We start from the raw sequence: 27,419 nt of genomic DNA on the forward strand, positions 1-27,419 counted from the left end.
ACAATCAAAAAAAAATTTTTTTTACTAGCCAGATTTGGCACAAAACCATGATGACTGAAGTTCTTTTTGCCTCTGGGTTCTATTCCCCACTGATTTAAATAAGCAGAGAATAGTGGGGGGTGAACAAGACCATCAGCACTATGGAAGCTCATTCCATTGCACTGCTCTCCTTACCTCATGCTGGCATAGCTATACCACACCTATGCAACTGATCGTTAGACGCCAGTTCATACTTTTTATTTAAAAAAATCTGTCACTAGGAAATGCTTCCAAATGTAAACAGAACAAATGCACCCCCCTTCCCCACAGCAAAACATAACACATTTCCAGGAAGGGCGCACAACAGGAACCCCATGATGCTGCAGATGCTCCGCTGCAGGAAAAGAAGGTTCAGAGGCTGCCCCAGCTTCTAAGTCTCTGTTTCCAGAACAGCAGCTTTGGGTTCCACATTTTTATTCTTTGGTGTTATTCACATACTAAAGCCCAGCACACCAGGTTTTCAGTGCTGTTACTCTCTCGAGATTTTCTGTTGCTAAATAGATCTCCAGCTAGGGAACCTGCACTGGCGTCTTTGTGATAGTGTGAAGGGTCCTATTCAGAAGCACCTTGTAAATCTGACCCTAAATGTAATCCTGATCTCAGCTTCTGGACTTCTGTCATGTGCCTGGTGTTAATATCTTCAAAACTTTTAACTTCTCTCCTTGGTAGAAGCAAGTTGTTTTTCTCAAAAAGCAGAGTAAGAAGTAAGAGGAGACAAGGGGCTAACATATGCAAAACAGAACCGGCACTGCATAAGGTGCAATTTTATTCCTGTTCAGTTATGTTAGCTTTAATTGTGTGTAGCTCAAGCTTTATGTCCTTTTGTTTTGTTGGAGTACCTGCCCTAGCACAGATGTGTCCCAGAAGTTGTCCTGATTTTCAGGGATTACTAATTTCTTGTTTGGACTTCCTTTTCCATACAGTTCTCTCTCCTTGCCTATGCTTTTGTTCTTGCATACTCGTATTTTGTCCCCAGAAATCGTTTGCCTGAAATAATGCTTTATAGATTCTAATACTCATCATAAGGTAAGGTTTGACAGCACCAGCTGTCCTCTATATGAGAGGAATATAGGTAAAAGGCAGGGAATGGCTTTGCACAGGAGCTCACCCCATTTCTCACCTCCATGAGCCTTGATTCTTTGTCTTTGGCTTGGCAGAAACTCCTCCATTAAGACAAAGATCAGACATCTCATTTAGACTAGGGAAAAAAAAAAAAAGATTGAAATTACATACAAGTTTGTTAACATTAGCTAAATTCAGTTACTTTCCTATCCTAATCAGGAGAATGCTAATGAGTAGCTACCAAAATCAGATTATCAGCAATTGCTCTCCCAGTTTTTTTCATTTCTAAAAACTGTGTGAGCACATAAGCCCCGGGAAGGTCCTCCTTAAAAAGTTACTGAATATCAGATTTTGTTAGTTACAACCACATTTGGATATTCTGAGTTACGTATCAACAATATGGTATGCGTATGTGTTTCAATACAGATGTGTATGTTGACTAATGGGTACCTTTATGCCCAAAGGACCTCTGATGGTGTCCTGATAATCTCTTTTTTGCAAGGTAAGTGTTGGACATTTCACTTGTTTTAACAAAAGCTCTCCTCCTCCCTGTGTTTATGCAATATTCATGTGTCTGAAGGAACAAGAAACACTGGAAATGCTGAAGAACTAAAACTGTTTAACAAAACAAAAGCTTGTCCACTTGCAATAAAAGTTATTTTGTTCTTTTCACTATGTTTTGTTTCTGCCTGCATGAATGTTAAATCCCAGTGAGATTGTTCCCTTCACTTGTTGTTTGTGTGGATGTTTTCCTGTGCTTGGATGTGACTTTGGTCTCATGTACTTTGATGTTGGTTACATACTTAGACATATGTACCCAACCTAGATGAAAGTTGTTCTGCACTGGCATTAAACACAACTCTGCATTCCTTTTGATTTCTCACAATCCCCCAGTCTGGAAGCAAATGTAATTTGGAAACCGAGGGAAGGTGTTTTTCTGTCTTCAGATAACCAAAGAGAAAGGTCAGACTCTGCTGGGTTAACTCAATTTTTATCCATCCATCCGTCTTCACATTTCTAGTACACCTAACTGGAAGACTCAAGAACCCCTATTTTACCTAGAAATAAAGTTTAACCCCTATTATACCTAGAAAAGGTAAGACTTCTGCTGGGCTCTCCCTCTTGTAAGTAAGTAAGGAGATGCCATGTTCTTCTCACCTGACCATTGGAGGCTAAGCACTTTATTACTAGAATTATTTCTGTAGCATAGACTTTTTTAATATTTTATCTTAGTTTTCATCATTATTAGATCTTTTAGCATGTGTTGCTCTTTATTCCTTGTCTCAGGTCACAGAAATTCTTCTTTTGTGTCTCTTCAGGCAGAGCAGTCAGTCGCAGAGTTGACAGGGGCTCAGAATAAGCTGAGTGCTGAAATAGCTGAGCTACGTGTCGCAACAGGGAACATGAGCAGTATCAATGAAGCTCTTGCATTGGATAAAGTGCAACTGAACACACTTGTGCTGCAGGTGAGCAGAGTTGCCAAAGATCTTGCCAGGTGTTTGTCTCCAGCTGCTGCTGTTGCTTCTCAGACTTCTTGCCTTCAGACAGCATGACCGAGTGAATATGGAAATGTTCCTCCGTTTTCTGTCCAAGCCAAACCTCCTGCCGAGTAAATCTTACTGTATTTTATTTCCTCTGTGCTTCTGCGATTGTAGCTGGAGCAAGAGAATGAAGTTCTGTCAGGTAAAGTGGGCGAGATGGAGAGAGCAAAGATCTCTGACCAGGAGAAGCTGAACTTGTGTAAGAGAACAAATGAAGAGCTCTGCGCAGAGAAAGCCCGCCTGGAGCAGCTGCTGAAGAAAGCAGAGGAGCAACACAGTATCACTGCAAGGAGATTTCTGCTCAGAGCCTGTGCAGTGTTCTTGAGAAATAAATGTATTGAAAAAAACCCAAACAGACAAAGTCTTGTATACACTATAGAAACTGACAGGAACAGCCTAATGTGGGGGGCCTGTGTGGAGACAGACCAGGCATGCTGTGATGGAATGCTTTAGAAAAGGAAGAAATTTTACCTGCTCACCAGGTTCATCCTGCTTTTCCAGGCCTATGACTGACCCCATCCAGACAAGCCAGCACCAGTTTTGTCCCACCACTGCTTCTGCTGGGGAACCTGCAGTGAACACTGTGCTCTGAACTTTTATCTTACTTCGAGACTCATGCCTTGGACCAAGCCCCCTGCCACAGTTCACCTACTACAGCAGGTCCCCGACTTGGCTCCTGCTGAGGCCTCTTGCGGTACACTGGTCCTGTTACCTCAGGTCATTGCTTCTGGCAGATCTGGCTGTTGAATGCAACATCTGTCTCCCAGGAGACTGACGGTCCAGAGAGATCACAGCCAAGTTAAGGTTCAGAGACCGATCCAGCTTCCAGGTCTCTGCTTCCAGAACAGTAGCGTTGGGCTCCCTGACCACAGCTGCTAAGGAGTAAGAGAGCTCTTGGTGAAGGTCTGACAGCTCCTGGCTGGTCTTTGCACAGCACTCAATATAGTCCTGCTTGTATTTTCGTTCTTGTGCCAGCTGGGTCTGCAGAAGGGACACCTGAAAGAGGCAAAAGGCTGAGCTCAGACAAGCCCACGCTGTCAGAACTGTCTGTAGCTCCATGGTACCAGCTGCCAGGGAGACGCACACTCCAAATCCAGCCCTGACAAACACTTTGTCCTTGTGGAATGGGAAGTAACAGGTTCCCAGAGTCACCCTGAACTGAGCTTAAATTATCAACAATTCTGAGTTTCTCAGTTTCTCTTATATTAAAGCGAGAGGCTCCTACAGGATTTGAAAAAAAGAGTTGGGTTACTACAAGAGAGATTTGGGCTACTGACATCAGTTCAACATGCTTTTTCCTCAGTAGGAGGGCTACTGGTTACACAAGGTAGTAGAGAACTGTTGTTATGATCTAGTTTAAAAGCTTGACAGCTAGCATGTGAAAAGGGAGCAAACTCTCATTTTTCTTAACTTTAAAGCATTTCACAAATAAGCATAATTTGATGAACAAAGCCCAGGGGAAGATAAGCCTTAAAGGACTGCTGAGGCCTTGAAACTCCTTAGATTCTCTTTTCCCAACAACATGGACTTATGCCAGCTGGGCTTTTGATAGGAGAGATGGAGCTGCTCTCACCTCCTGTCAGGTTTGCAGTGCAGTGCCAGCCACAGCAGCTCTGGCATGTTGCCCTCTGCCTGCTCTGGAGTGGAGGAGATGCCCATGGAAAATAACGCAACAAAGGGACCTCACAGCAAACATCATGCACAGGCTAGGGAACACCATCACTGGAGAAAAGGACAGGTCTGACCTTCTCTCTGACATAATAAGGGCACCTTTGTGAAACTGGGCTTGGAAGTCTGAAAAACCCTCCCATGCTCTGGCAGGTAACCCAGAGTTACAAGTGGGAGAAGTAGCCATCTGCTGCTAAGAGCATCTCCCAGGAAGTGGGAGACCAAGTTCCAGTTCTGCTGTTGCCCAGACCCAGAGGAGTGCCCTGACTAGCCAGCTGGGGAATATTGTCTGAGAAGAGCACCTCCAGTTTCCTCCTGAACTGCTGAAGTAGGTCCACAGTGCAGGCAGACACAGCAGTCACAAAGGGAAGGAGGTTCAGTTAGTTAGCTGTCACAACAGAGCTTCGGACACTGAGGCTCCCTGGTGAAAACATCCTTAAGATATACCTTGAAAGCTTTAGCAGTATTCTCGCTTCACTTGCCAGAGCTAAGCATTGTGCACTTAACTCACATAAACATTATATGCATTTTGCCCCAAATGCCTGTGAAGATTCACCTCCTCAAACAGAGCAGGGTGTACCAAACCCATAAAGGTACATGGAAAAGAAGTCTGGCGATTGCTGCTAGTGCCAGTACTACTGTCAAAGGATGCAGTAGGCTTCAGTAGCTGGAGCCCATGTTCTTACACTGAAAAAACAAACGTCCATACAGTGCTTAGGTCTCTGACTTGGTCTAGTATTGGGATCGCGATCTGCACAGCATAGCAATATGAGACTAACAATTGCCTGAAGGCTGTAAGCTCTGGCACTGCCTCACATCCCTGTAGCACTGATACAATGCAAGCTCCACTTAACAGTCAATGGAAAATGGGAATGGTCAACAGGATAAGTAAAACTCAAGGAGAATGCCCTGAGAATCTTTTCTATTTTCAGGCGAGTTGCAGTCTTCTGAATTTCCTTAATCGCTCTTCCACCATGCCGCATCTTTAGGCAAGTCAGAGACTAGACCTAGGGGAATTATGTTGTTTGGCTATAACCAATGGATACGGCTGATTATTTCCACTGCCTGGTGTACTTGCTTCCTGACAGCCAAACAAAACTCAGGCTGTAGCATCATGCAAAGCTGCACCGATTGGTACAACCACAGCAGCTTTTGATGAGGTACTCCCTACTCCTCACCTGGTTCTGTAACTCAGCTAATCGACAACTGCAGCGAGCGTGAGACTCCTCCTGTGAAGAAAACACAAGGATTTTTTTTAGTCTACAGTCTGGTCAGGGCCATGGTCTACATTGAACTTCTGTTAGATCTATATTGGGGGGCTGCTGTCACTGGGATTTGCCATTGTTCCTCCATATGGCCAGAGCCTCCTCCCACCATGCGTTCTCACCTGTCTAGAAGCAGGCATCTTGTGCTGGTCAGACTCAGAAAATCCACATGCACCTGGCAGTGACCGACCACCATAATCTCTTTTCAGTCTCCTCCGTTCACGTTCCACCTGCACATTGGATAGGAGAAAGGGTCACAGCCATCAAAAGGACGTCTGGACATCATGGCAAGGAGATGTCTGCTCAGAGACTGTTAATTGCACCAGAGAATGTTGGGGGCAAAAAGCACTGCATGTAGACTATGGAAGAGAAAGAGCAAGAGGAAACAGTTCCTGACACGAGACAGTCAAATGTGTGTGTATAGGGACACTGGGGCAAGAAGGGTGGTACCAGAGTGAACATGCATTTGTGAAGGCAATGGGGTGCCAGAAGAAAGAGAAAATATAAAAGCACGTGTCCACAGGGGAAGGTGGGAGAGGGATGGAAAGAAGCGGAGGACTCCAAAGTGCAGTGTATGTTGCGTTACAGAGGACCATAACAGAGGTTTTGCAGAGACAGTGAAACCCTGTTTTACCTGCTCAAGAGTCCTCCTGAGCTCATCATTGAGTTGCTTCAGCTCAGTCTTCTCCTGTTCCAGCCTTGCAACTGTTTGCTGCAGACATTCCAGCCGCTGTGACAGGAGTCTCTTCTCTGAGAGCCATGATAGCTGCTCCCCTTCTGCAATAGCCTGTTGGGTATTCAGAGAGGACATGATGTGAGCTGGTACCACATAAAGGTTAGGAGGGCCAGAATCAACATCAGGGAGAGCAACTAGACACTAGACTCAAGAATGGATGGTACTAAAGTCCCTTCTTCTCCCGGTCCACAGGCCAAAACAGCACACACTTTTCCTAGGGGGTCTCCTCCAGATCACCTTGAGAAATGGAGTTTTTTTGTTCTGGACATGCTTCCTGCTAGTTTTGTTCAGTCCGCCCATTCAGGTTTTGGGAGAGACTGGAAACATTAAATTTCCTTTTCAGCCACTTAATGGTTTTACAAAGGTCTCAGTATTTCCAGCTCCCTCTCTCAGCCATTTCTTGTCCATCATGAAGACTTGCACATTTACATGGTCCTCTTACGGAAGCTATCCCTAGGGATGACCATCTTTGGTCATACTCTTTGGCCTTCACTGTACTTCTATCCTATCTAAAAGTTCTACTCTCTGTCCTCAGACAACCAAACCATATGCAAGATATCAGTCAAGCAGGTATTTCTGCAGTGACAAAATACTACGGGTTTGCTCTCTATTCCCTTTACCTGTTACATCATCGTTACAGAACTGCTCTTTGAAAAAAATCCCACGATCAGTCAAGCCCCTTGCATTGCTTTGAACCTAGTCAAGAGCCACCTACCCTCATGTGGGTTTCTTGATGAACTGCTCCTTGAAGCAATCTCTGACAGCATCTATAAATGTAGTCTTGATATCAGCAGCACTGTACCAATCTATATAGATGCAACTGCATTACCTGATCTAATGCTGTTGTATACCTGATCTATATGGATGCGGCTGAAATCTCCCCCTGTTGTTTTCACGTTTCCTGCCCTTGTCACTTCTCTGCTTCCCATCAACAGATCACAATACCTGCCGGCATCCTGATCAAGCTGGCAGTAATATTTCTTAAGTAATGTATAAATGTGTAATGCATAAATATAGTATTTTATTAGTAGCGGGTTTTATTACATTAATGTAGTGCCTAAAAGTACTGGCAGAGACCCAGGCAAGTCTGTAGCACAGGTTGTTGCAGCTGCTCCACTGGCAGTAGCCAGGTCAGACCACCTTCAGAAATCCACAGAGATTTGCCTTCATGCTTTCTGCACTGCAGCACGAGCACACCCAATGCACGATGAAGCCCTTAACCTGATCAGGCAATGGCACAAATTCCGTTCTTTTTAATGTACCAGAAAAACCTGTACCTTGGAAATTGACACCTCTGAAAGCATCCTCTAAGCGGCATCAGCGTAGCTGCTGTTCAGTCATCATTATAAAATTCTACCAAGTTTAGTACACTAGTCAAATGTCAAATCCTAACCACAACAGGTTGGCTAAGCCCACCTACGTAGGAGAGAGCCAATTACCCACTCCCAACTTTTGGACTTGATCTAACAGCAAGCTCTGCAGCTCTTTCAGTAGTTCTGGGCTTGCCAGCTCTAGCAGGTGAATGGTCTCTGGCCAGAGCTGTATAGGCAGGCAAGCCTGCTGGCTGCATTCATGGCTTCTTTGGCCAAGCAGGTCATGTTGTTACAGGACTATGTATTCCCCTATCTTTATGGGAAACATCTTTAGAATCCTTTATAGATATTTCAGTTGACTGATGATCAATCACAGTGCCTACCTGAAGATGAAAGCGGTCCTTGTCCCTCTCTGAAACCATACTTTGCAGGATGGCTATTTCTTCCCTCAGAGTCCCATTGGCCATTTCACTCTTGGTAAGAGCAAGACTGAGTGCTTGTGCCTTCCCTTTCCATTCAATTTCTCTGCTTTCATTCTGCTTCAAAACAGCAATCACATGTTCCAGTTCTTCCCCCTTTGCTTTCCTCTCATCTTCCAGTTGTTGGGCTAGCTCCTTCTGCCTTTTCAAGAGATGGTCTCTCTCCTGGAGAACTTTCCTCTTTGCTGCTTCCTCTTCTTCCCACTTTTGGAGCTTCTGGATTTGTTTCTTTAGGGTCTCCCCTTCACCTTTCCATTGTAAAGCTGATGTCAACTGTTTCAGGACTTCACTCTGCCTCCTAAGCTCTTGCTCTCTCCCTGTCAGAGTCTCCTCTAAATACCTGACTCTGTCTCTCTGATACCTGATCTCTTCACCCTTCTTTGTCAGGGTCTGCTGAACGTGCTGGAGATCTTCCCGAAGAGCTCTTATTTCCTCTTCTAACTCTTTTTGCTCACCTTGAGCCTTGGCCTCTCGATCCCTCTCAGGCAAGGCTTCCTCCAGAAGCTTCTCTTGCTCTCTGTGGTGCCTGACCTCTTCATTTGTTTCAGTTAGCCTAAGCTGGAGATTCTGCAAGACCTTCAGTTCTTCTTCTTGGTGATGAAGTTTTTGTGTAAGAGCTTCATTGTCTTCATCTCTCTTCCTCACCACTTCCTCAAGCAGATTCACTTGCTTCTGGCATGATGTTAGTGCTACCTTCATGCTTTCTTCACGAAGCTGGAACATGTTAATTTGCTCTGTCTGCCTGAGGAACTCTAAATGGTTCTTCTTCGCTATTTGGCTCATTTTGTCTAGATCCTGCTGTAAATTCTTGGCTTGCTTGCCTTCTAATTCCTTCTGCTCTTGAAGGTGCTGCACATGCTCTTGCAAAGACGCTATCTCTTGATCTCTAGTTTCTAGAGAAGATTCAGCACATTCTAGTTTTTGCAGTATGGCTTTAGTCTGCATCGCTGCCTCCTCCTTTTGCTGTTGAAGCTTAGAGATAGCCTCCTCCAGAACCTCTATCTTTTCTTCTCTTTCTTTCAGAGTCAGTTTTGTTGCTTGAAGATTTGCTTGCTCAGCTTCATGGTTTTCCTCCTCTTCCTTGCATGACTCACATTGATTTCTAAGGGATAAAATTTCTTGCTCTTGTTCCTTTAGTGCCACTTGAAGATGCTGCAAAATTTCCTTCTGCTGATTGGAGTCCTGTTCTTGTTTTTGGAAGGTCTCAATCACTTCCCTCTGAGATCCAATCACGAGATCCTTTTCTTCCAGTATTGCCTTAGTGTATTCTAAGTCTCTATGTAAGACATTCATCTGTTCTTCTGTTTTTTCCTCATAGCTCCTCATTTGTTGCTTTTGGATGTCTATGAGTCTGTCCTTTTCTTTTAAGGTTACTAAGGTCTGCTCCAGTTGGTCACGGACAATACTTAACTGCCTTTCCATGACTTCTTCAACTTCCTGAATTTGCTTTTGTTGTGAATCAAACTCTTGATCTTTTTTAGATAAAGAAAGTGTCATCTTTTCTACTTTACCATGAAGCTCTTGCAGGTGCCCATCTTGCTGTTCCTTGTACTGCTGCAAGTATCTTAACTGACCCCTTTGAGAATCACACTCACTCTCTCTGTCCTTGAGAATTGCTCTCAGGTGTTCAAGACTTGCATGCAGAGATTTCACCTCTTCTCTCTCCTTTTCTAGTTCTTGGATCTGCTGCGTCAGTGACATAAGCTCTATGTTTTTCTCCTTCAAGTTTCCTTTCATACGATCAAGATCCACAAGTAGATTTCTCACTTGTGATGCAGCATGTTGTTCTAGAACCATTATTTTCCCCTCCTGGAATTTGATCTCCTGGTCCCTCTCCTCCAGGTCTTTGCTCATCCTGCCAACAGCAGTCCTCTGCATGTCCCGCTGCTTCTCCAGCTCCGCTATCTGTTCCTGCTGGGATTTGATCTCCTGGTCTCTCTCCTCCAGGTCTTTGCTCATCCTGCCAACAGCAGTCCTCTGCATGTCCCGCTGCTTCTCCAGCTCCGCTATCTGTTCCTGCTGGGATTTGATCTCCTGGTCTCTCTCCTCCAGGTCTTTGCTCATCCTGCCAACAGCAGTCCTCTGCATGTCTCGCTGCTTCTCCAGCTCCGCTATCTGTTCCTGCTGGGATTTGATCTCCTGGTCTTTCTCTTCCAGGTCTTTGCTCATCCTGCCAACAGCAGTCCTCTGCATGTCCCGCTGCTTCTCCAGCTCCCCTATCTGTTCCTGCTGGGATTTGATCTCCTGGTCCCTCTCCTCCAGGTCTTTGCTCATCTTGCCAACAGCAGTCCTCTGCATGTCCCGCTGCTTCTCCAGCTCCCCTATCTGTTCCTGCTGGGATTTGATCTCCTGGTCCCTCTCCTCCAGGTCTTTGCTCATCTTGCCAACAGCAGTCCTCTGCATGTCCCGCTGCTTCTCCAGCTCCACTATCTGTTCCTGCTGGGATTTGATCTCCTGGTCCCTCTCCTCCAGGTCTTTGCTCATCTTGCCAACAGCAGTCCTCTGCATGTCCCGCTGCTTCTCCAGCTCCGCTATCTGTTCCTGCTGGGATTTGATCTCCTGGTCTTTCTCTTCCAGGTCTTTGCTCATCCTGCCAACAGCAGTCCTCTGCATGTCCCGCTGCTTCTCCAGCTCCGCTATCTGTTCCTGCTGGGATTTGATCTCCTGGTCCCTCTCCTCCAGGTCTTTGCTCATCCTGCCAACAGCAGTCCTCTGCATGTCCCGCTGCTTCTCCAGCTCCGCTATCTGTTCCTGCTGGGATTTGATCTCCTGGTCTCTCTCCTCCAGGTCTTTGCTCATCTTGCCAACAGCAGTCCTCTGCATGTCCCGCTGCTTCTCCAGCTCCGCTATCTGTTCCTGCTGGGATCTGATCTCCTGGTCTTTCTCTTCCAGGTCTTTATTCATTTTGCTTAGAGCAATCCCTTGTTCTTCTTGCTGCTTCTCCAGTTCCTGTATGTGTTCTTGCTGGGATTCTGTCTCCTGTTTCTTCTCTGTTAGGTCCTTAATAGCCTGATTGAGAGTAGTTTTATGCACTTCTTTCTGCTTTTCCAGCGTTCTTATCTGTTCCTGGTACAACTTCATTTCTCCCTCCCTCTCTGACAGGATAGCAGTCATGAGAGTCAGATTCTCCTGCAAAGCGTCTCCCTCTGCTGCCACTTTCTGTAGCATCTGGATTTTCTCCCACTGTGTTTCCAATTCCTCATTTTTAATTTTTAAGATAGACAACGTAGTTTGGAGTTCTTGTTCAAGGGAGTGATTCATATCTGTTGCTGTATTTGCTCGTGTTTCAGAGGCTGTGACTGATTCCTGCAGAATTTTTATCTCCCACACCAGTTCTTCTTTAAGTGCTTGCAGTCTGTCCCGTTCATGCTGCAAAATAAGAGGAAAAAATTCAATAATTCCACCAATATGTGTTTGGTTTTCATACTAGATTTGAACTCCTGGTCCAGTGGCAGTCAAGGCCTGAAGTCTGAGCTTTTAGTAGAAAATTTGAGCTATTTAGTTGTTTTCCCTGTTCAATATAAATTTTCTACTGTCACTCAAAAAAGATTTGAGAACCGTACTGTATTTATCAAACTCCATCCATAACAGATTCCAGAGTCACTGTAAATGGAAAAGTGGAAAAATACTGATCATAGAATCATTTAGGTTGGAAAAGACCTTTAAGATCATCAAATCCAACTGACTTGCATGATTACCTCCCCGATTCTAGCACTGTGCCAGCTTGTGACAATTTTCAGTCTCCTCCTGACCCCACATGGACCTGCTGTATTTACCACACCCTTTGCCAAGGCATTCAACAAGTCTGCTCTGCTCTAACATCTCCTGTCATTTGCTTGCAGCATGGCTCTTACTACCTTCATCAGATGGGCTCTTGTTCATGTCTTGGAAAAGAGTGAATGACCACTTTCCCCTTCCTCCCTGCCTCTCAGGCTGTTGTAGACATCTCCTGTGACACTCTTTAGGTTGTGTCTTTCCCAGCTTACTCAGCCAGTCCTGTCTTTTTGCTGTTCTCTGAACCTCTTCTAGCTCTAGTGTGTTCTTTTGAGGAGGAGCTGCCAGAGCTGCAGCCAGGATTTAGAAGTCCAGACTAAGCATGATTTACACAGTGGCATGATGATGTTCTCTCTTTTATGAAGAGAGGACACTTCATTTACCTTTTCTTTTTGTTTGGACCTCTACTGTGTAGAATTTTCATAGTACCATCCTCTAGAACCCCACTGTCTCCTCTTGAAGGAGTAATGGTGAGATCACAGTCTGTCATTCTGTTTTTGAAATGAGGACTAGTTTTTCTCTTGCAGACATACATATTTACCTGGATTGGCACTTTTCTCAAATTGCTCTGTTTTCTCCCCACTGTCTGCTCTCAGATGGGCAATTTTGAACAGCTTTCTATTATTAGCAAACTATCTTCTCACCCCTTTTTCCAGATCCAGATATTTAGAAATCTAAACATGAATTTGAACACAAATAATTGCCCAATTATTTGTGTGCCACATAAATAACGTTTGAAAATTATTTTAAAGCTTCAATGGCACAAATCTTCAGAATTGGGGAAAATAAACATCCTGAATCATAACTGAGTTTTATGACTACTGCATCTTTTCCTACTTATTCAGAAGAACGCAGTTGGAAAAGCTAAACAAAAAAACAACCACTGGTATAAACAATATCCTTCTGCTCTTGCAGTGGTCCGTGGTCTCTCCACATAGTCTGTGAGATGCGTCATCTTGACGATCTCACCTTTCTTGACTGTTTTCTCCTACCCAAGGTGATGGATGACCCTGCTAATTCAGCTACATGGCCTGGCAGGAAAGCAAAAGTCTGGCAAACAAGGAATGATGAGTGGAAGGAAGGGGAAAGTGAGGGAAACTTGGTCAGCATTTGCATACTCTATCTTCTCAGATTTGGACTGAATCTGTACAATACCACCCATAATCAGTTCTCCACTGGAAACAGTTGCTCCTTAGAATTATAAAAGAAGGCCCAAAAACATGTAAGGAACGGCCCTTGATGGCATCTGCCAGCCTCACCAGGACATCCTTTCTCTGCCTCTCAGTGCTCTCGAGTTTCTTTTCCAAAGACACCACCTCTTGATGTAGAGTTGTAGCCTCCTCTTTTAAAGCAGCAGCCTCTTCCTGCAGGGCAGCTTGTAGAGAGTTCTTCTTGCATTCTGCCACTTGTGTCTCTGCAGCAGTAAAGGTGAAGGAAAAGGTGAAAAGCAAAGAAAAACTAATCTGATTTGCATCCTACAGAGAAAAAAATACTTTTCTTATCTGCCTGTCTGTGTTTTCAAGGCATTAAGTCCACAAGGACTTTCAAAGCAGACATAAATAAACTTTCAGGCAGAGAAAAAAAGAATGAAAGTGACAAGATTTAGAATAATATGAAAATGTGCTTGCTTTTCAGCCTGTTGAAAGGCCAGGGCTAAGGGCATGGCAGCACATCATCCACAGTGTTAGAAGCAGGTAGAACTGACATCGATGAAACAAGGACAGAGACAGTAGCTGAGAGTCAGGTCTAGTGTCCTAAAGGAAAAGTGAAGACTGACAATGACGCAGTTAATTGACCAGGAAGACAAAGAGACATTAGAGAAAAAACAGATGTCAGTGTTGTTCTTGAAGATGCACTTTAGTATTTGTCCATAAGAATGCTAGAGGAAGACATCACGCACTGGCAGAAAAAGAAGGAAATGTTCAGTGATACTAGAACAACAGTAAGGCCAGAATAATTTAGCGTCACACCAGTACCGAGATCTGAAGCCAAGAAGGACTACAGATAGACAGGGACTAAAACTAAACTAATAGACTAAACTAATAGACAGGAACTAAAGAGGAAAAGAACTGACTAGTGCGACAAGGAGGATGTGTCCAACGGCAGAATTGAAGTATATGAGCTGTTACCACATGTAACATATGTAATAAAAACTACAGATGTTCCAGAAAAAGTGGTGATCTAAGGCCTGGAAAAGTCTCCTGTAAAAAGTCTGAAAAACAATTAGCAGTCCCATCTTGGAGAGAGAACATGAAGAAATACTGCACAGGTAAAGGCATCATATCAGCAGGCAACAGTCTGTGGAGGAGGCAATAAGCAATGCCCACACTTCCACGTTCCTGCAGTCTGAGACAAGAAAAACAAGACAGTGAGATGAAAAAGCAATTCTGATGTGTAGAGTGGGAAAACATATGACAGAGAAAGGAGCAGGGATGCCTGTCCAGCTATGATAAAGAGAGGCCAAGAAGCCCTGGAGGCTCTGGGATGGCCTGGAGATTAGAGGAAGAGGTGGGTAGTTACATGTGAAAAACAGTTTATAGACAAACCCAATGTGAATGTGTCACCAAAGACGTAAGTAAGAAGTGGCTAGGGAAGCAGGAAACTGTTTGCTGTGGCTGTGAGCTCAGACCCCAAATCAGTATTGGCAAGAAAACAGGTAAGAAGGATGCAGAAACACTTAGTACCAGAGAACTAGGAAAAGCAGCTGAAGATGCAATAATATAGGACCTTAACGCTGAACTAATGCTCTGTGAATCTGCCGTGTAAGAGGAAAAGGAAGTCAATACAGACATGTTTTTTTGCAGATTGGTGCTTTTAAACAACATATGGAGAAGGATGCTGTGAGGCATCGAGCTACACCTACTTAGCAGTGACATGTGACTTGAAAGGCACCACCTCTGCACATTACAGCAGTAGCACAGCTGGGTGCACTGCCAGCCACTGGATCTTTCTCTATAAAAAGCTTTCTTTGGAAGTTCTACAGGTAAGTCTCATCTTGTTTTTCTCCTCTGCCCATCTCCAGGCACTGCACTTTTCCTCTGTGTGGTATCAGACATCCCCGCTGGTGGGACAGGATGGGGTCAGTGGATTGGAAAGGAGAAGCCATACCTTCCTGACTTTGAGCCATCTGTTTCTGCAGCTTTTGATTGTGGGTGCTGAAATGGTCCCTCCCAGCTTGCCACCTGCTCAGCTCCAGCTCTGAGTCTTGTATCTTCTTCCTCGCATCATTCTGGAAGAGGTAAGAAGAGAAGGATCACCTCACAGAGCCACTGCTGGCAGGAGACAAGAGGTACGAACACTAAGGCAGAAATAGCCAAGGTGGGAGGAGCAGCTGACAGTAATAGTAGATGTGATCATGATTCTCCTTTGTCCCCATGGCAGCAAGCCAACCTGGCCTAAATGAATTCACACCCATTCTGGCTTCAGCACTCTGCTTGTCAGTTCAGTTCAGCAAAGGGACAGGATTTCTGGGTGCACTAGACACACATTACCAGATCTTGTTGAGTCTGCATCAGGTGCTGACGCAGGTCTTGTAGGGCTGCTGCCACTCTGTCCACTGTGAGCTCTGCAGGGAGGTCCTTGGCCTGAGAAACAGTCAGGTCCCAGACTTGACCCTGTTCTGAAGAGAGAAGCCATTCTGTTTCAAGATTTAATTGAAGGGTCTCCAACAAACGCCTCCTCATATGTAGGAGAAGGTGGCAGTGTCTTTCACATTGTCCTAGAGGTTGTGTTAGTGAGATGCGTGTCACAGGCTAATGTTATTTTGAGGACCACTAATGTCAGTGCTGCCCCAGAGAAGAGCACACATGCCCTACGACCTGACATGACCTGGGCCCTATTTCATTTTGATGCCGGTCATTTCTCCACAAAGAAACATGGACCTGTCTCTCTGCAGGGATGTCAGGCTTCTAAGACTTCCCAAGGCTTGAGTCAGCCTAAACCAAAAGGACCGGATTACAAAGAACCACGCCTTCCTCCATCTGCTCTCCTGTATGTGCTCTACAGACTTGTTAACCCAGCCTCCCACACTCACCTGAACTCCAAGTGACTAAGTCTCTGCTGTCCCTGATCATGCGATGGAGAGCCGAGTGCAGTTTGTCCAGCTGGGATCGGGCATCACAGTGGGCCCTGTTAGCCTGCTGATGCTCTGTGGCCAACGCCTTCGCTCTGTTCTCTGTGCTACAAAGCCTCAAACGCAGTTCAGACATCTCAGCCTCCAGCGTGCGCAGAGAGTCCCTCAAGCACTGTTCATTTGCTCGGGACTCCTCCAGATCCTTCAGCAGCTGCTTCTCTTGAGCTGCCAAGCCAGCCTCCTTCTCCAGCACTACTTCTTGCAGTGACTCTATCTGTAACACAGATGCAGAGAGCCTCAGGGACAGTGCTGCTACTGAGGCAGCAGAGCTGGAAGTAGGGGGAGGAATGAAGGATAAACTACTACAAGAAAAAAAACACACTGGAAACAGAAGGCACAAAGCCACGGATTCAAACTGCGCAAAATAAGCTAGAGACAGGTATCTGGGGGCTAAGAGGCCAAAGTTTCCTCACCCATAGGTGAATGGTCGAACTGTCAGGCTTTCATGCTTTCCAATCTCAGAAGCAAAGCTCTGTGCTTGTGTGTGTATATGAGAGGGTGAGAGTGGGCGGCTGGCAGCGTGAGGTAGAAGATCAAGCATCCCTGCATGGAGAATGGGGCTGCCAGGGATGCTTGGGGGTAAAAGTAAAGGGGAGACAATCAACAGCCTTTACAGGGCATCTCCAACATGCAGGTGAACTGGATGAGATGGAAGTGCCTTCCACAGACTGCAATAATCACTTTTATTTCACCAGACTGCTCAGTGCCTGGCAGAGGTAGAAACACCATCGGGGGACAACAATTACAACAGAGATACTGAGAAGCTCCAAAGGAGCCTTCTGTCTCTCCTCAGACAATTAATGCCATGAACCACGACAGAATACGGGAAACACAGGCAGATCATAGCTGATCCAGCCTTGACCTCAGTGTGCAAAGTCTCTGGGCAGAATACAGAAGGAATGCATGTTGTTGGGAGAGGAAACAAGTTGGGGCCTAAAAGCTGAAGGTGATTTTCTGTGTGTCCCTGGAGAAGAGCATGCTAGTGTATAGGTCACCTGGTTGTTGAGCTCTTGTATTTCTCTTCTGTGGTCCGAATGGAGCTGCTGGGCCTGGTGAACAGCTGAGAGAAGCCGAGACACCTCATTGTGCTGGGCAAAGCTGTTTTCTTCCAGGGTTCTGAGGCTCTTTTCCTTCTCTTCCAGAGACAAAGTCAGCCTGAAAGACAGAGCAAGCAACTCATTATTACACGGTATAACGTTTAATAAACTCTTAGTACTTCCACCACCCAGGGGAAAATTGCTTTATTTACTGAGATTTGTCTAAACAACTAGGCTGCTTGTTCAGCCCTAAGCCAGGTTGGCAGTCACACCCAAGCATTCGCCCACTGTGCTTTTTTCCACAGAAGAAAGGTGAATTACTGGCTAAATAACTTTTTTTTTTTTTTTTGAGATGGGAATGTGAATATAAATGTAACAAAGTCTTGAAATGAAGACATGATGGAAAAGGAAAGGGTTTTTTTTTTTACTAATGAGACTCCAAGGGAGAGGTTTTGTCAATAATGAAGAGACATTTTCTTCCCCTAGCTTGTATGTCCTGGTAAGAACAGCAGCAACTGATGGCAAGGTGATCTCTGGGGAGTTTTGTAAGACTTGACAGCATCCATTTTACTTTCAGCTAGAGGAATGAAGGCCGATACCAGAAGTGGTAATGTAGGCTTGGAAGAAATACTCAGATCCTTACAGAAGATGGAGGATCCTGCACAGGGGAAGCAGGAGTGCACTGCCTTTTATTTCTCTTCTTCAATGAAGATATGCGTTGAAGACTGGCAGTGCTTTGACCAGGTGAAGTAGCCTACCTACCCTTTCTCTTCTTTCTTGTATTCCTTGGACAGTCAGCAACTTCTTTAACTGTTGAGGCTGGCAGGGACCCTGCTTTAGCCCCTCCAGAGACCTGTTGAGATTTTTTGAGGAAGGGGGAAACAGATGGCAGTAAGAAACATTCTTGTTTGTTGGGTGCTGCACAGGGGAATCTGACTTAGTTCAAAATCATCGTTTTAAGATGGCTTCTGCCAACCAAGGGTATCAGGATGGAACACTGATACAGATCCCAGATGTTTCAAATTTAGTGGACCCAAGGTGGAGCCGATGGATCTACCTAGCTCATTATATGGAGCTCATCCTGCCTCCCTTGGTGCGTTTCAGGTTTGAAACCCATGGAAGTTTCATTTAACAGTATCAACATGCCAACCTAACAAAAAACCACCTCCTTTTAAGGAAAGGACTACTCCAAAACCCATTGTCCTCAGAAAAACTGTAACTGAAAGATTAAAATAAAAGAAAATGAGACACAACATCAAGAGAATGAAACATATCTGCATGGACAGTTTAGAACTCTGCTTTTTAGAAAATACTGCCAAAGCCACTTGCATATGCAAAGATCAGGAAGAGGAAATCCACTAAACAGAATGTAGAGTCTCACAGGCTTTCATTTACCTGGCTTTTTCACTCTCTAGGACCTTCAATGAAGCCTGAAATTCTGTGTTGTGATGCTCCACTTCTTCCCATCGACTCCTTTCCCCCTCCAAGGACTGCAGACACGCTTGCAGCTCCTTGTTCTGATGTTCTACCTCTTCCCATTGACTCTTCTTCTCCTCTAAGATCTTCTGGAGGTGCATAACCTCCAGTGCCTTCTGCCTTGACAGTTCCTGTGCCTCGCTCACCTCTTGCTGAGCTTTGCGGCCAGTCACTTGCTGGGACTCTTCAGAGGCTGCTAGCTGAGATGTCAACTCTTCCACCTGAAGTAAAACATAACAAAACAGTCAAAGACTACAACTTGTCACTGCCAGATATATCATATCCTGTGAGCAAAGGGAAAGAACAAGTTCAAATTTCACCCTATCATGAGAGTACCACATTCACAATCGATACAGCCGACTTCTTTAAAAATCTAAGTGGGTCACCATGTTCACCTGAAAATCCACCTTAACAAAGAAGGTTAGTAGTAACAGGCCAGCAGAAATCCATTCTGATTTCTGGCAAACAGGCAAAGAGGCAAAAGGCCCACCTGTCCAGGGCAGCAGCTGAGATTCAGCTGATCAGTACGTCTCCCTCAGACCAGCTGAGATGGAGACCACAGTGTGATGGCAGCCAGAGGGACTACCCATCAGCCTGCTGCTCTGCTATGGAAAGGCAAGAAAGGGAGAGACCCCCTGTTTGATGACTGGAGTAGCTATTGCTGTTTCAGTCACCTGTTTTTGTAGAGCATCCCTCTGCTGAAGTAGGACACCCATTTCCTCTCCGATGGTTTTGATTTCTTCCTTGTGCCTCTTCTCCGCTGCCTGGATCTTACTGTGAGTTTCCTGCAGCTCTGCTTGCAGCATTTCTGTCATGTTCTGTAAACACAAACGGAGAGCAAGATATTGGGACCTACCATCAGTTTTAAGCATTTCCCTCTTTCTGTCTCAAAATCACATTCATTCAGACACTTCTTTCTGCTTTTCTACCCAGCTCTGCTTCCAGTGTAACTCTTCCTTCCTGTTGCTGATCTCTGGAGCTTGCCAGGCTCTGTGCTTTCAGAGCCTGCAGTAGTCCCTGTCGCCTCAAGTCACAGGACAATGTTTTATGTCCTTGTTACTGCCCTTCACTTTGTTACTTGGCACTCTCAGCCTCTTTCAGCTTATGTCCAATTGTCAACAGCCTGTTCTTTCCATCTACCCTACTAGTCAGACTTACCTGCCCATTCTCTTGCTGCTCTTTCACCTCCTGCCTGAGCTGCTCTAGCTGCTGGCAGGTGTCTCTTAGCTCTCTCTGCGTTTGGAGTAGTGTCTCTAATAAAGCTTTCTTCTCACGCTCCTCTTCTAGCAGGACCTGCACAGAAGCAAAGAGAAGATGAGTTTAAACTTCCCATACAAAATTTGTGTGGCAAGACTCAAAGACTGATGGGCTCATACATTCTCAAAGCACTACGCTGCTGGTCTCTTGGTCACTATCTTTCCCCTTGGAGACACAGCTTCCTAAGTGAGACTGGCAGTATAAACTGCCAATCCATGGCCCATGGTCCATCCACAGTCCATCTGGGATTGAATCTGCAACAAACTCTCAGTCATCTAACAGGGAAATATGTGGCATTTCTCAAATGTCTCACCTTACTGGTGAGGGCACCCCTCACTTTCTGCTGTGTCCTGCTGGTCTTTCAATAGCGACTTTTTCACACAGTTAGCAGTAGAGAAAATGCAAGGCTGCTGGAGTGCTGAAACTAGCAGCTCCTTCATAAAACCAATCCATTCTAAGTGGGGTTTGGTGAAATATTCACTTCCGTATTAAGGTATTCAGTAGACTTTGGTAAAGTACTGACCTTACAGGGACACACTGTCATCTCTGAGTACTGCCCTGTCACTTCAATACCTGCAGACACAGTTGGGGATACTGCTGTCCTTAGGCAGTCTTCACAAAGAGGAATTTGGGTAGGACACAAGGAGGACTCTCAGTGTATGACAGGGTTGCTTTGGCATAGAAGATCTGGGCACAAAATAGCTTACCAAGAAGTGACTTAAAACACAGCCCAGAAGACACCCTGTTTTACTGCTCAGCAATATTTCAGAAGTCTTTTACATTTTTTTTTTCTGTCAACAATCCTGCCATGTCCCCCTGTTCCCCCCAAATAAAAATTCCATCCTCATGGTGATTCGTTCCAACAAACTCACTTGGGTCTTAAATGTAGTTAAAAGCTATAAGCAATCAGTACACATCAAGAGGACCGTTAAGAGAACTGTGAAGACACTCTGAGGTAAGTCTTAAAAAAAAAAAAAAAAAAAAAAAAAAAAAAAAAAGAACACAATAGCAGCATGAAAATCTCAACTGAAAGGTGACGTTTCTGCCTGGCTTCCTACGAAAGATCTCATTCCTAGTCCCAAAGCTAGCCTTGCACACCTTTCACCTCACCAAATTCAGTGTAGAGAACATGCAGGACTGCTCCACACAGCCTGATATCCAGCCACCTCCCACAGCTCTAGCTTTGCAAAAAACCGCACGAATTTTCCTTTCACGGTCCTTACCTGTTGCTTGGCATCTTCAACTCTGATTAGTTCCTCTTCTTGTTGAGCTTGCATGGTAGCAACTCTCTCCTTCATATCAAACAGCTTCTTCTCGTGCTCCCCTTCTCTCTCTGCCTTCTCTTTTTCCCATTGCTCCCGCATCTCCTGCAGCTCTGAATTGCGCCCTTCCCGCTCCCTTGCCTGGTGAGGGGAGAAGAGATTTCAAGACAAAGTCCCAGCCAAACTCCTCAAAAAAAAAAAGTGAAGCTTCATCCCTCCCACAAACCTCCACCTGAACAGTGCACAGTAGTGACTTTGTGCCCCCCATAAATCATCCTACCGAGGAACTTAAAAGGAGGGTCAGCAGGTGGAAGAAAAGGTGGTGTCACCTTCCCCTCCTCTGATGGCTGCCTGCTTCCTAGCACCTCACGCCTCAGGATTTCTTTCTATTTTCAAAGCTCAGCCCCCTTCAAACCAATAGAAAGGTGAAGATGGACTGCACGATGAGAAACAGGCCAGTACCCTGACGCCCTACTCACAAGGGAAGCCAACAACTGAAGTACCAGGAACAAGGGGCCTGTTCCATATGCCTCAAGCCCAAAGATAATACTTCTGTCAACTGCAAAAAGACAGAAAGAAAGGAACAAAGTTCTTGTGACTGCAGCTGGCAGCAAACGTTAGGAGTCTACTTCATGGTAGACAGGAGTCTGGGAAGAGCCTACCCCTTTGCTGCCATGCTTTGGCTGGGGACCACCCAACCTTCTGTTGAACTCGTCTTATGCCCACAGTGACTTTGTGGCTGCATTTATTGTCCCAGCATAGTCTTGTGGGTCTTCAGGTGCCTTCAAGTATAAGCCACTGCAACATGTGGCCTATGACAGATGACTGCTGCCATTTCACATGCTCAGGCTATTATTCTTCTAAAGCTAGCCCACAAAGCTTGCTTGAAGAATTCAGAAGCATATTGTTTCCTACCAGGTCTTGCAGAAGCTTGTTTATTTCCACTCCATGATCAGTTTCCTGAAGTTTCAGGGTATTGTTATACTGCTGTTCTGTTTGCATGAGCTGTTGCTTCATGTTTTCCCGTTCCTGCTTCATGAGAGCTCTCTCAGCTTCCAGCTCATGTTCAAGGCACTTCACTTCCCCTACAAACATGACAAATGGCAAGATTCAGTCTACACAAACAATGGTTCTGACTTTACTGAGCTTAAGCCATTTGAATTTCAGTGTAGGAGGGATCTGCCTCCAGTTCCTTCACTCCTCAGAAGCACTGCAGACAGAACTATTTTTATACCATCTTCTCTAGGCAGGGGATCACCAGAAACAAAGCACATGAGGCTCTCACCTTGTATTACCTCCTTGGCCTGTGTAACTGCATGAAGTTGGATTTCAAGCTGACTCTTGGTGATCTCCAGCTGAGATAAGCGCTGCTGAGCCTCAAACAGGCTAGATTCCAGGGTCTCCTTTAGTGACCTGCAAGTTGTGAATACAAAGAGAAATTAGTTTCTTTCCAGTAAGAAGGCATTGGAGATCCTTACCTCTGAATACAGAAAATGGGTTGCATGGAAACTTGTATACAAAAAATACATTTCTACCATTTAAAATAGTGATGCAGGCCTCTCTGAGGGAACGTCCAGGCTTTCCTTATGACCTATCGCAACACAGAACACCCAGCCGAATTTGATCTCAATGACCAAATCTTAAATTGCTGTCGTCTGATCTATGACACATGAGTAGCCGTGCCCATGAAGTCTGTGTCAGCAAGCAAAAACCCAGCCTATCTCAGCTGCACTTTCTAGTTGCTCTTCAGGGGGAAAGAGTAAGAGTATGTCCCTGGCTGACTCATGACTTTTTAACGCTGTTCATAGTGTAGGTATAGGCAGGTAATTTTCCAGACTCCCTATATTTAGAAGGGACTGAAGAAATATATCAGATAGTGTAGTAAAATCTTATGCTTGTAGCAGCGTGAGTAAGAAATCAGAACTAGATTTTATTGAACAAAAACTATCAGAAAGGAGAGACATCTATGCTTCAGTTTAAATTGTTGGAAGTTCAAGAGAAAAACTCACTACCTTTAAGTTACTAAGTAATTTGGGCTACTGCCACTTGTCACTCTTTAAAAGGGAAGTTGTAGTACCACAGATGCAAACTGTTACATGCACAGACTTCAGCCAGCTGCTGCATATGGCACACAAGATTTTGGAACGAGGAGCTGCAGCTACCTCCCTAAGCTAACACAGCACCTGCTGAGCCAGGCTCCTACAATACATGGCACTGCCTCACTAGTACAGGGACGCAGTCAGGATAACACCCTTCAGGGTAAAGGGGCACCTGAGTGGTGCAACAATAAAACCCGCAAAGAAGGATTTCACTACTCTGATGGACGATGGAAGATATATCTTCAAGAACAAGCACATATTTCTGATTATGCCAATCTCTGGCAGTCTGAAGTAAATATGCTCCATTTTAAGGATAAATAAAGTCAATCTCTAAAACAGAACAGAAATGATAAGAGTATAAAACTGTGACAGCAAAAAAAAAGGCTCTTGACAACAACATCTGGCAAGAATAGTTGCCGATTTTTCGTTATCTGTTGCCAAAGGTTCTTCATAACCAATTTATCTTACTAAAAAAATAATGTATCCCTTCTCAAAAAAAAAAAAAAAGGAGCTGAACATTTAGTAACAGCCCAATAACTAACCAAACATAATTCAGCTGGATCAAATAAGAGATGCTAGAGCTCAGGTGAAGCAGCAGCTCTGAAAAAACACACTAAGCTGAAGTGGTGTTTATCAGCCTTGCTAACAACATACTCTGGAGTGATGAAGTGTAAAAGTCAAGCAGTGTGACAAACAACCTCTAAAACATCATTCATACAGTTATGCAAGTTCAGGAGTCTTCCAAAAAACTCCTAAGAGGAGGAAAAACTTTTTTTTTTTTGGTGGGGAAAAGCAGAACTTGTCCCATTTGAGCACACCTGATACAGCAGAAGCACTGAATCTTATTCCTTCCCCGTGTAACTTCTCTGTGACATCTCCAAACAGCATGCGGTAAGGAGTACAGGACCCAGACATCAATGATGGGCAACAATCCTCAAAGACTGGCAAGAATTCCAAAGAGGTTTCCCTGCTGCTGGTCTAACCAACTCTAGGTCCTGCACCATACTTAACAAGAGTTAGCTTAAAAACAGAAGGCCCTCAACATTTTCAGCATGAGCCACTAGCTTCACCTTAAATGGCAGTGTCCTACTCACAATGTCTGTATGCAACAGCCTTGAATTCTGAAGATCCCATGTCAAACTACTCAATAAGGAAAAGGTCTATGTTCAAATGCACAGAACAAGAAACCAACACCAGAAAGAAACTTCAGGTATCAATAAATGTCTGCATGGTTTAATTATTACTCAGTTCAGAGCCAAGCTGACTTGCTGACTTTACACAGTAATGTACAAGGGGGCATAAACATACTCCCAAGGCTCAGGAGAGCTTTGCTAGCTTTAGCTGTCAGAAAAATAACATTAAAATCACGGTATACTTCCCCCCTTCCCTTCAGGATTCTTCCATTTTCTGTCCATGAAAGCTGAAAACATCTGAAAAGCACACAAGATGCAATCCTTGTGTAATGATTACTACCTTTATAATTACAAATATTAAATAATCTAGACCACTAGTCCCGCCTAGGGTCTCCTCCCTGCCTTTACCTGGCCTCTGCCAGCTGCTCTGAAAGGCCATGTCTGTCCCGCTCCATGGCTGCCAGTCGCACCTCTAGGGCAGCCTTCTCATGCACCAGCAATTCCTTCTCTTTGGTCACCTTGGCCAGTGCGTGCCCTTGGCGAGAGGACTCCTGGCGCAACTGCTCCAGACCACTGCTAGCTGACTCTTGCTGGTGGTAAACCTGGAAGCAGGACAAAATGCAGTTAGAGTCCTTTCTCTGGAGTTCTGTGCAGAGCCAGCCAGTGCTACTTCCAAATGAGCTGGAGGAGAAGAAGCTCCTCTACTGTGGGCTGTAAGTTTAAGAACATCTGCTGTGTACCGCACTAATACCCTGGGCTGTCAAAAGGCACTGGCACTGTTAACTTGAGAGTGATATGTAAGGCCATACTGAGTTGTCTGGGACCAGACAGTTCCTTCACAAAAAAAACCAAGTACCCCAGACACTACGGTTTCATGCAAAAATACTGTGTCTTCCAGAACTGCCTTGCAAAGTAAAACTGTACCAGAATCTACTCCAGTGTTGGAAATTTTCAGGTAAGGTTGAGCAAAAGCAACTTTTCTGCTCAGTGAAGAAAATGAAAATACACATGGCTTCTCCTTCTAGGAAAAAAAATGATCAAAATATCACCTGCTTCAGTGAGTAAAGTAGTTGGATGAAACAAGGTGATGCATGGCAGTGTCACTTAGCGATTTATGAAAGTCTGGCTGAGGGGCCAGAGAGATGGTAGACGGTTTGTACAGTAGTTCATGTCCGCAATACTGTTTACTTGTCTTATTAGAAGTTCTCTAATATACCTCTCTGGTATTCAAGCTTGAGGATTAACACTGACTTTTTCCACTATTTTCTTCAGTATAACACCTTTGCTGTGTATTTGCCAAACATGCCGCGTACTCCTAAACTAAGACTATCTAACAGAGAACAGACCATCAGAAACAAACAATTCTCTCAGTGTTATTCCATAATACCCAATATTATATATTATGAAACTGACAGTTAAATGATGACAAACTCCCTAGTCTCCTTCAGTGACATGACTCTCCCAAGCTCTTTTTTTAGGGTACTGAAATAAGTTAGTCCAGAGTGAAGTCTTGTGTGATCACCTATTTCTCATCTTCTTCCTCAAAGCCTAAAGAGGCTCTAACAGTTCATAGAATCATAAAATCATTTAGGTTGGAAAAGACCTGTAAGATCATCAAGTCCAACTGTAAACCTAACACGGCCCATTCCACCACTAAACCATGTCCCCAAGTGCTATGTCTACATGCCTTAAATAACTCCAGGGATGGTGACTCAACCACCTCCCTCGGCAGCCTGTTCCAGTGTTTGACCACGCTTTCAGTGAAGAAGTATTTCCAAATATCCAATCTAAACCTCCACTGGCACAACTTGAGGCCATTTCCTTTTGTCCCATCACTTGTTATTTGGGAAAAGAGACCAACCCCCACCTTACTACACCCTCCTTTCAGTTAGTTGTAGGGAGCGATAAGGTCTCTCCTGAACCTCCTTTTCTCCAGGCTAAACACCTCCAGCTCGCCCAGCCACCCCCCACCAGCCTTGTGCCTCAGACCCTTCCCCAGCCCCGCTGCCCATCCCTGTACACGCTCCAGCCCCTCCATGTCCCTCCTGGAGCAAGGGGCCCAATCCTGCACACAGGGTTCCAGATGCGGCCGCACCAGTGTGAGCACAGGGGGACGGTCACTACCCTAGCCCTGCTGGCCACCCTGTTTCAGATAAAGCCAGGATGCTGTTGGCTCCTTGGCCACCTGGGCACACTGCTGGCTCACACTGAGCTGGCTGTCAACCAGCACCCTCAGGACCTTCTCCTCCAGGCAGTTTTCAAGCCACAAAGTTGTATGTACATCTTAAAATACAACTTCAACAATTTCAGGATGTCATCCCCATTCTTAGCAACATGAGACAGCAAACATTGACTTGCAGCTTTGTCCTGCTCAGACAAATGGAGTTTTGAAAGCTGCAGACTTCACAACAAAAAGCATAAATAGAAACATGCAGCCCTGTTTTTTGCCTTAGAAAAAGCTATAGCTTGTTTCTTCTGCCACATTTTGAGAGCAGTAGCCCCACTCAGATTCATGGACAACACAATCATCTCTTTGCAACTTATCAAAAGCCAAAAAACAGGCCAACACAGACAGGTGGATTAGAAGAATCTGTGGAAGCAGAGAACAAATGCAGAGAATTGCAGAAAAGCTTTGCAAGCCATCAACATGTTTCCAAAAAGAAGTAAACAAAGCCTTCTGACCTGCAGTGCTACCAAGGGTCGCCTTGACAAAAACACTGCAGAATCTAACAGATCCAGCTTCACTGAGCCAAGCAGCCAAATGCTCACCCAAAAGCACCAGGTTTTTGGTCTCACCCGACTGAGTTTCTCTTGGGTTTCTTCCTTCTCCTCTGCCAGTATTGTCAGCTGTACCTGCAGCCCCTCCTGTTGCTCCTCTGCTTTCTTCAGCAGCTGCTCCAGGCGGGCTTTCTCTGCGCAGAGCTCTTCATTTGTTCTCTTACACAAGTTCAGCTTCTCCTGGTCAGAGATCTTTGCTCTCTCCATCTCGCCCACTTTACCTGACAGAACTTCATTCTCTTGCTCCAGCTACAATCGCAGAAGCACAGAGGAAATAAAATACAGTAAGATTTACTCGGCAGGAGGTTTGGCTTGGACAGAAAACGGAGGAACATTTCCATATTCACTCGGTCATGCTGTCTGAAGGC

At 45.0% G+C, this 27,419-nt stretch overlaps 1 protein-coding gene across 6 annotated transcripts in view; it reads right to left on the reverse strand.

Annotated features, from left to right (window-relative positions):
* Positions 1-221: 221 nt before the first annotated feature.
* CEP250 (centrosomal protein 250) overlaps positions 222-27,419 on the reverse strand; it is a 37,158-nt gene continuing 9,960 nt past the window's right edge. The window contains exons 14-33 of one of the 6 annotated variants that reach the window (XM_055721629.1): positions 27,070-27,300; positions 24,682-24,875; positions 22,327-22,454; positions 21,957-22,126; positions 21,003-21,182; positions 19,681-19,815; positions 19,197-19,340; positions 18,442-18,743; positions 17,005-17,164; positions 15,911-16,223; positions 15,369-15,496; positions 14,986-15,106; positions 13,137-13,291; positions 8,008-11,472; positions 6,210-6,362; positions 5,698-5,805; positions 5,489-5,539; positions 3,114-3,638; positions 2,189-2,756; positions 222-1,237 (exon numbers count right to left, since the gene is read on the reverse strand). In XM_055721629.1, coding sequence (XP_055577604.1) covers positions 3,351-3,638; positions 5,489-5,539; positions 5,698-5,805; positions 6,210-6,362; positions 8,008-11,472; positions 13,137-13,291; positions 14,986-15,106; positions 15,369-15,496; positions 15,911-16,223; positions 17,005-17,164; positions 18,442-18,743; positions 19,197-19,340; positions 19,681-19,815; positions 21,003-21,182; positions 21,957-22,126; positions 22,327-22,454; positions 24,682-24,875; positions 27,070-27,300 — 6,426 coding nt within the window. In that variant the 3' untranslated portion in view covers positions 222-1,237; positions 2,189-2,756; positions 3,114-3,350. Of the gene's footprint in view, positions 1,238-2,188; positions 3,639-5,488; positions 5,540-5,697; positions 5,806-6,209; positions 6,363-8,007; positions 11,473-13,136; positions 13,292-14,985; positions 15,107-15,368; positions 15,497-15,910; positions 16,224-17,004; positions 17,165-18,441; positions 18,744-19,196; positions 19,341-19,680; positions 19,816-21,002; positions 21,183-21,956; positions 22,127-22,326; positions 22,455-24,681; positions 24,876-27,069; positions 27,301-27,419 lie in introns of all 6 variants that reach the window. The other 5 variants (XM_055721628.1, XM_055721632.1, XM_055721630.1 and 2 more) reach the window with 5 other exon arrangements.

The sequence above is a fragment of the Falco cherrug genome, chromosome 10 (assembly GCF_023634085.1).
Source record: "Falco cherrug isolate bFalChe1 chromosome 10, bFalChe1.pri, whole genome shotgun sequence".
Classification (NCBI taxonomy): Eukaryota; Metazoa; Chordata; class Aves; order Falconiformes; family Falconidae; genus Falco; species Falco cherrug.